The sequence below is a fragment of the Diabrotica virgifera genome, chromosome 1, assembly GCF_917563875.1.
Source record: "Diabrotica virgifera virgifera chromosome 1, PGI_DIABVI_V3a".
Taxonomy (NCBI): Eukaryota; Metazoa; Arthropoda; class Insecta; order Coleoptera; family Chrysomelidae; genus Diabrotica; species Diabrotica virgifera.
The window spans coordinates 199,445,978-199,455,406 of record NC_065443.1 but is presented as its reverse complement, the minus strand read 5'-3'; the positions used below and the strand labels follow the sequence as shown (position 1 = coordinate 199,455,406).

Sequence of the window (9,429 nt, the reverse complement as noted above, 5' to 3'; positions counted from 1 at the left end):
AAATACAAAAGTAACAAAAGTAATCATAGTAATCAAAGTAAGGAGTACTGTAAATAATTACTTTATAGACCAGGGCGCATCTGTAAAAATATTAGTACATTTGGACGTTGAGAGGTGACTCCGATTTTTTTGCAGAAATTCCTTGAAAATAAATCAAATAATAATATTTGAGTTATCCTCCCTCTCAAAAAGGTCCGGAACATTGTTTAAATAATCAAAATGTCAAAAAATCAAGGAAAAATTCGATGTTTTTCTTCGTTTTTTGTTTATAACTTTAAACGTATTCATTTCCGAGAAAAGTTGTACTGACATAAAAGTTGCATAATTAAATTTCCTACAATATTGAATTGGTTAAAAATTTAAAAAAATGGTCACCCTTGTTGCAAAATTATAATAATTGCGGAAAAACCATACAAAAACAGTATTCGTATTTTACGTTTTTCAACCATTTCAACATGCTATCTGCTTTATTTTCAGTCCTATAACATTTTGAAAAAATGAATTTTTTTGCGAAAGCTGGATTGCAACATTTATTGTGGGAAAAATATTAAACCGATCTTAATGAAATTTACAGTATTGTTTTACTGTATCATAAAGTTTTTCTGGGTGAATCATGAAGGTCCTAAGTGTAGCATAAATGGTTGAAAAACGTAAAATGCCAATACTTGTTTTTGTATGATTTTTTCGCAATTATTGCTATTTTGCAACAAGGGTGACTATTTTTTAAAATGTTAACTAATTCTACATTGTATGAAATTTAATTACGCAACTTTTACGTTAGTGCAACTTTTCTCGGAAATAAATACTTTTAAAGTTATAATCAAAAAACCAAGAAAAAAATCTAATTTTTCATTTATTTTTTGACATTTTGATTATTTAAACAATGTTCCGGACCTTTTTGAGAGGGAGAATAACTCAAATATTATTATTTGATTCATTTTTAAGCAATTTCTGCAAAAAAATTTGAGTCACCTCTCAACGTCCATCTCAAAACAGATGCGCCCTGTACTATTATACAAAAGTATCGATTTGTAACGAATACTCGAAAGTAACTATAATCAATGTCACTAATACATAGGTACGCGGAAAATTTTAACAAGTTAGAAGCGTTAAGAAAATTGGCGAAAGGGCACATGGAACACGCTTTCGAGGACCAAAAGAAACATGACGATCTAAGACGAAGAGACTGGCAGCCACATCAGGAGATCGGGTCATGAAAAAGGAACATCATATATATCATCGGCTAGTGCAGCTTTCATAAGCAAACTAACACCAAAGTACTCAGGACCATACATAGTAACATCTGTAATATCACCACTAATAGTAAAACTGAAATTAGCGGAGGGCACTAGCCGCAAGCAGATGACGGCGCTTGTAAAAAATTTTAAACCGTGGGGGGGGGGGGGGGAGACATCTCGACAGAAATCGAACTCCACCAAAAGCAAACGGTATTTAAGCAGCAATACCAGCAGTCAGAATTTAGTTCGTCCACATCAACCATGGAAGCCATCCTAGAAATTTCCGAACAGATGACCCCTCTAGGAACGCCAGAGAGACCCGGACTACCCGTAACACCAGGGAAAGACGCGGAACGAATGTTGAAGAGGTTCCATGAACTATTCAATACGCCGCCATCTTCGCCAAGGAAACGGAGTGCCCTCGGATCCACGGCGGCCTCAAATACGCCAACAGGTCCCGAAGACCAAGCCATATCCACTCCAGGAGAGCTTCAACCCGAAAAAAACTCCGACCTGGTAGAGATCGTCCCAAAGCGCCTAATTGAGGGCGGGACCAGAAGGTACCGAATTACCTGCAACAATGGGAGGAGGATTATTATCAAGATACCGCCAAGGGTAGATGGTATCACACGGCTGTAGACGCTACAAAAAAAGGGTATGTTACTTTTTTTCTCAAAGAGAAGGGGGTGTAATGATAAGCCGCGAGCAGCACGTCGACAGATCGAACCGTGGGAGTTTCACTGTTCGCGCAACACGAAACCCCACTCATTTCCACTTCTCTAAAACAACCCAGGCAGAGAGCGTACTTAAGGAGATCACCGACCCGAGATTCTTAAGTCTTGTAGCGAAAGCTCTGGACTCCTAGACCAGCCAAGCGGTGTGAGCAGGCAGGCCGACCTGAGTAGCGAGGTGCACCGTAGTGAAGTATTCACATATTCGTAATTGAACGGTAGCCGTGGAGTGAACGTGCTAAAAGATAAAAATCATATGGCTCCGTATGATTGTCAATATTTTGATTACGTGACTGTTTGCACCTTACACTGAAGTGAGGTGTAAGGGTATTTTATTTTGTTATTAATATTATTTTTCTTTTGCAGACATCTATCCAAGGGGACTTCTCTGCCACGGGGCAATATATAGAATGATATTTAATTTTATTTATTTTGAACTGTATATAAATATATTAAATATATATTGTGAGGCAGATAAAGGGCCTATTAGAAATATATCGAGAACTAAAGGCAACAGAATCATGAAAATTGAAATGAAGGAGTTTTGAAGAGTGATCTATTTAATGAAAATACTTCCGGTTACACCGGAAGTTGCTTATAACTTCGTTTTTTTAAATAGGACACCCAGTATATTTTTACATTTTTGGATTTTCCTCGATGTCTTCTTTCTTAATAAATGAGGTTTTATATTATTATACAGGGTGGTTTAAAAGATAATTACGTGTTTTTATTAATTTCGTAGCAACTTTCACACCCTGTGGAATTATAGGACTTTGACATCAAAACTTTATTTATGTTCAAATGATTTTTAATATAGTTTACTAGTGTTAAACATTATTAGTATAGCCATATATTGAATTTTAGTATACAGGGTTGGTCAAAACACGGAATGAATATTTTATGAGTTTTCTTAAATGGAACACCCTGTATTTTAGTATTGTAATGAAATGATATTTTATGGTACTTTCTTATTTTATAAGCATTCTCTATACCTAACTGCTTTAATTTGTAAGTTATTGGTGATTCAAACCAAACATTAATTGCAACAAAAAATACGTGAAATTTTATTAGGTTGGCCTTGAAAATATTCAGTCACAAATAATTTTTCGGAAATAAATACATATTAATCTAGGCTGATCGTTAAAAATTCCCGATAATGCTTGAGTTATCAAAATATTTACGTAGTTAAAATTGTTGGTGCGATTCACAATTAAGCACAAATTAAAGCAGTTAGGTATAGGGAATGCTTAAGAAATAAAAAAGTAACATAAATATCATTTCATTACAATACTAAAATACAGGGTGTTCCATTTAAGAAGACTCGTAAAATACTCATTTCGAGTTTCGACCAACCCTGTATACTAAAATTCAAGAATTAGCTATACTAATAATTTCTGACAATAGTAGACTATATTGATGCGTTTTACATGTCTGCTCTAATGGGATCAAGGATAAGATTAACTACATTGATACTTTGGGTCGAAATGGGGCTAAAGAAGAAGGAACAGGCATATAAAGCTTCTTGCGAGACGGCAGCTCATTTTTGTGCGGTGGCAGGTCGTGGAATCGTTAGGGGTTGGGGGAGGGTAAGAGGGTTTAAAGAAGACTAACTACTATAACCAAGTAAGCAAAGGATACTTACACAGACTTGAGGACTTTCCTACTATTTAAAGAAATTTGGACGCCGTTTGAAAAATCCTCAAATTCACATATCGAGTACTTACTGGACATATTCCGTACTTATGGGAACCAAATTGGGGGACATTCATCTTAGATTCCTCGTTGGGTCAAACTGGGCTATTACTTACCATCCTATGGCTTCTATGCCATTTCTTTTCTCTACTCTAAAACTTACTTCGTTTTTATTAGACATCTAGTTAATAAATTTAAAAAGAGGTTACAGAAATAAAAATAGGTACATTTTATAATGTTTATTTAAACCTTTAGACTTTACCATGGACAATAAAGATTTAACAATCTTTTCTATTTCCAAAAATACAAGTTTATTATTACACATTATTTTTACATACATAAGAATTTTTTAGAGCAGTGTATCAAAACAAAATATGCTGTCAAGTCAAACGTCACTGCCATTTTATCTAATTTACATAAAACTTTCCGACAGTCCATGTTGAAAACAAAATATTAAAATATTTAAAACCTTTACCAAATTAATATCCACTTGTGAATGTAATTAAAACAAATATTATTTCATACCTTTTTTAAAACAAAATCCATCGTCACACGTCACACTTGGCCAAAAATTTTCCATCCATCTAAGACGAGGGGGGAGGCATTCAAATCATAACGAAACAGGATAAAGTTGATACCAAATCAGAAATCTCATCCGGGAATCAGGAATTGAATACAGGAATATTACCATAACATCATAAAAACTGGAAAAGCTTCTCAATACCATAGAATCGCACACTACTTTACCGGCATAACTACGACACAATACTGTATACTCAAATTTCACATGAATATATCCAACGTAATGCTGTGAAATTTTGCACCAATATTCCTTAATATTTATAGGATAATTTGCAAGTCCTTTTCTTCGTTTACCATAACTAAAAAAGCCATTTCCAAGCCGGAAAGTGCGATTCTCTGCGAGTCTGTTGAGTTCTACCTAAAAAGATGTTCAACCTTCAAACATACTTTTAGAACTGACTATTTTTCTTTCTAAATCTTCCTATCCATGTCGTACTAACTTCGGGTTTTCGTTCGTCATAGCCAATCATGACTAACGATTTTTTACTTGACATTTGAATAGGCCAATGACTGCTTTCTGATTCTGTCACACTAGAATATTCTAATGACAAAAACGCAATCTTCGCTACAAGAAGAACGCATGGAAAATTACCTCTATTTCCAAAACACGCATTTCTTCTTAGAATGTAACGGCGTATTTAATATTGTGAAACAGTTCAGGGGCGGGTTAGAAATTGTAATGATATATAAACTCACAAAATAAATTAGAAAAATAGATATTTTTCTTGGGATAGGATATAAAATTAATGGATACTATTTACAAAACATTGTAGCGGAAATTTGTAATGCTACAATATTAAAGATCATTTGAACATAAATAAAGTTTTTGATGTTAAACTACTCGAATTCTACAGGATGTGAAAGTTGCTACGAAATTAATAAAAAAACGTAATTATCTTTTAAACTACCCTGTATAATAATACAAAGGCTCATATTTTAAGAAATAAGACTTCGAGTAGAATCCAAAAATGTAAAAATATACAGGGTGTCCAATTAAAAAAAACAAAGTTATAAGCAACTTCCGGTATAACCGGAAGTAGAAAATAGATGAAAATATTTTCATTAAATAGATCACTCCTCGAAACCCCTTCATGCCAATTTTCATGAGTCTGTTGTCTTTAGTTCTCGAGATATTTCTAATAGGCCGTTTATCTGCCTCACCCTGTATATACTGTGTTTTACTGAGTCTGTCGTCTTGAACGAGCTACTCGTCACAACCTATTAAATGAGCGCTGAAAGGCGTATGTCCCTCTGGGTACTACATCATTTTTGGTGGCGAATTTAGATTTCTCGTCCCAAAAAAACCCTGTTTACCAAATTTCGTGTCATTATCCCATTCCTGTTAGGAAATATTCAAGAATAAATAAAATAAAATTGAACTTTGACAACCTATATTTCGGTTATTATCAACTTTCGTACTATGGTAAGTTAGCTTAAATCGACCTGTTTTAACCTTAGGAATCTAAGGTTAAGCTATGGCCCATTCTTTATCAAACACCATGTATTGTCAAAAGTAAAAAGTATCATCTCAAAAATCAAAATATAATTTTATTTAAACAACAAAAATATTATAACTCTATCAAGGCTTCTTCGTTTCTGAAGGACGAGCCTGTAAACATATAAACAAATTAAAAGCAACCTCTTCGCGAGTTTTTCCATTTTTAGTCCCACATTTCTGAATTACTGCGTCCACTTCTTTTTCAGTGGCAGACATCTTTCTATAATATATTTCTCTTACGTTATTTTCAATCATATCCCCGTTTTCGTTTACTATTTCACCTTTGTTCAACATGCAGAAGATTGTCGCTCCGTGTTTTTGTAGATCCATCGGTTCCTTGACTTCGTTTGCCCCGCCACGTCCAGCTCCACATTCTTGAATGGCTTGACCTAAGTCACTATATGTATCACCAGCCTAAAAAATATTTACAATGATACATAAATTTTTTTTTTTTTTTTATTTTAACCCCACATTTATTACAATCTATCTATACAATCTAAACCTAAATGTTTAGGTAGATAACAGACAATAAGTAATAGGACTGACAATAATTAGGAATGACATGTAGGGAGGCATCCAGTGATGCACCCCTTTTTTAAAACTTAGCCTACAACACTGACTATTTCTGACATAAACTTATACACATTAATTTAGTACCTATTTTTGATAATTTTATCCTAATGATACATAAATGAATAAACAAATATGAATCCAGATATTATATCTGTTCTTATTTACGCAATTGTCTACTGAAGGAAGTTGATTCTGAAGTAGAAATCAAATAAGAGAAAGTCTTAAGTCATTCAATTTCAACAGCTTGCTGAGCCAAAGTCAGCTTGAAAATTTAACTCCTCGTGTTTCCAATATAACAATATTAGTCCAGGAAGCAAAGCTTTTCACCTAGCAATTTTTACAGAATGGATCGATTTGCTTGAAAATTTGAGAATAAGTAGTGGGTAGTCCAAGGATCAAAATATATATGATTCCGAAAGGCGCTTTTACCACGGGAGTGGTTTCCACCCCATCGCGGGGGTGGAAATGTTTTATTATATTTTGACCGCGAAAGTTGATAAGAACATTTAATCTAAGCCAAAAATGTTCTATACATTTTTTTGATAAAATTAATAGTTTTCGATTTATTCGCTATCGAAAGTGTTAGTTTTATATCAGAAAAATCCATGTTTTTCGATATACTCATTATTACGGTTCACTCAATTTGTGCCGTAGAAAACATTTTTTAAAACCAATTTCTTGGGAATTAAATAACCTACAATTTAATATTTAAACATTTTTCGTATCTCTGATGCTAATCTTTCTATTCTGAAGACAATGGCATTTTTTACCAAACTACAAAAATTCGTTATTTGTTCCTTTTTTTTTCAAAAAAAATTATTGATCTTTTAACCGTAACTTTTTTATTTTTTATCTTAGAAAGTTCGATAGAACATAATTTTGTAGGTTTTTATAAGACCTATCTATAAGACTGTTAATAATAAATCTTTTTAAAATCCTCAGTCGCAAAAATAATTGACTTTGAAAGGGTTGATAAAGGTGGTTTTTGCATGTTATTACAAGTTTTAATTGTCAATAGCTCACTCAATTTTTGCCGTAGAAAAATTTTTTGCAAACAATGTTCTTGAGAATTAAATAAGCTACAATTTCATATTTCAACATTTTTTCGTATCTCTAATACTAATCTTTCTATTCTGAAGAATATGCCCTTTTTTCCAAACTACAAAAATTAGTTATTCGCTTTTCACTCCATTTTTTTTTTAACTAATCATTCTAAGCCGGTAAAAGTATTAGAACCTATTAAAAATACACAAATAAAGAAGACCAAATAAGGGCAATGACTAATTTTAATTAGGGTAGTGATTAGGGGGCTGCTTCCGATCACTTTTTAGCTGAAAAAAATAGGGACTGACTTTCTTTTCATTATAAGTCCCTTAATTTTTGAGCTAGAGACTTTTTATTTATTTGTGAAGATAGATATTTTTAAATACTTTAAATTAGTTTGAACAAGTTATCCTCCCAAAATGCATAGTTTTCCCGTATTTTGACTTTGAAACTACAATATTTAGCATTTGACGAAGAAGAACTAACATATAATAAAGTATAGCTCGATTACTATTGGTCTTAAAGAAAATTAAAACAAACGGGTTTGTTTATTTTTTAAAAGGTACAGTTTTGTTAAGTAAAGTTGTTTTGATAAAACGAAAACTTTTGGAGTTATTAGCAGAAAACTCATTAAAAACATTGATTTTTCGATATAAAACTAACACTTTTGATAGCGAACAAATCGAAAACTATTAATCTTATCAAAAAAATGTATAGAACGTTTTTTGCTTATAATGAATGTTTTAACCAACTTTTGCGGTCAAAATATAATAAAAATTTCCACCCCGTGATGGGGTGATAGCCACCCCCCAGGTTAAAGCGCCTTTCGGCATCATATAAATTTTGATCCTTGGACTATGCACTACCTATTCTCAAATTTTCAAGCAAATCGATTCATTCTGTAAAAATTGCGAGGTTTTGTCCTATTTTAAGCTTCATTACTTGGACAGTTGGCAAATGGAAGAATTTTGGTTGTGCCAAAGTTCATTATATTTCCAAAAAAAAAAATGAAAAATCTGGCAACAATGTATGTACGACCATAAGTCCGAGCCACTCGTTTATACCCTGTACATTGTATTTTGTTTTGATCTCGTAACTCCTTATTCGTAATTCTTCTGAGTCTTATCGTTTCTGCTGTTTCCAGAATCCTCCATGCGTAAGTCATTATTGGTCTTATACTGGTCTTTGAGAGTTTTGATTCCATCTCAATGTTAATATTTCCATTACTTGTTCAATGCTAACTCCATAATTTCCAGTTTATATCGTATTCATTACTATTGTTCTACTTTACTGAGTTGAAATCGCTATGTTAAATTCTTTTACTTTCGTGTTAAATCTGTGACATAATCTTTGAAGATCATCTGCATTTTGCCCTATCAATCTTACGTCGTCTGCATAACAGAAATCATTAATTACATTATTTTAATTACATTAGTCCCATTGTGTATCCTCTTCCTTTCCTGACGGTCTTTATGACTTTATCTATGACTATATTGAATAGCAGAGGGGTTCGTGGAATTATTGCAATTTAGGAGATTATATGTGTGTTACTTACCCATACTTGAAGATAGATCACAAGTAAGACAACAAAACTCTTCATACTGAACCACAAAAAATAATAAAATGTTAGTAACTGTTATAAATTATTATAATATATGAATTGATTGGTCGACCTTCATATAAATACTTTTAAATTGGAAAAATTTTACACCGGAACACAAAAATTTCCGTAATTTGATATTGTAGAATGGACTAGAATAGAAATATGCTTTATTGTCACTGAAAATTTTTACAATTTTATGGACAAAGCTTACATACAGTCAAAAGAAAAATAATATCAACAACAAATAACAAATAACAACTACAATTTAATAAAATTACATAAATCGTCAATATACAGTAAATAAGATATAGGCTATTGATTATATTCAAAATAAGATAGCTAAAAGGAACTACAACGTTAACGGGGTTTTATTATTTCATATGGTCAACGGACATCTATATATGAAAAAACCGCGGAGTGCTACCATTTAAAGGGGTGCGTTTTTGAGAAATGGGTGAATTAGTCCCT

The 9,429-nt window shown here is 32.6% G+C and overlaps 1 protein-coding gene across 1 annotated transcript; it reads right to left on the bottom strand.

Moving 5' to 3' along the window:
- Positions 1-5,771: 5,771 nt before the first annotated feature.
- On the bottom strand, positions 5,772-9,057 carry LOC126879012 (uncharacterized). The gene is made up of 2 exons (XM_050641889.1): positions 8,914-9,057; positions 5,772-6,155 (listed from the first exon to the last, which is right to left on the bottom strand). The coding sequence occupies exons 1-2, from the start codon at positions 8,956-8,958 to the stop codon at positions 5,823-5,825; spliced, it is 378 nt and encodes a 125-aa protein (XP_050497846.1). The 5' UTR covers positions 8,959-9,057; the 3' UTR covers positions 5,772-5,822.
- Between the last annotated feature and the right edge of the window lie 372 nt (positions 9,058-9,429).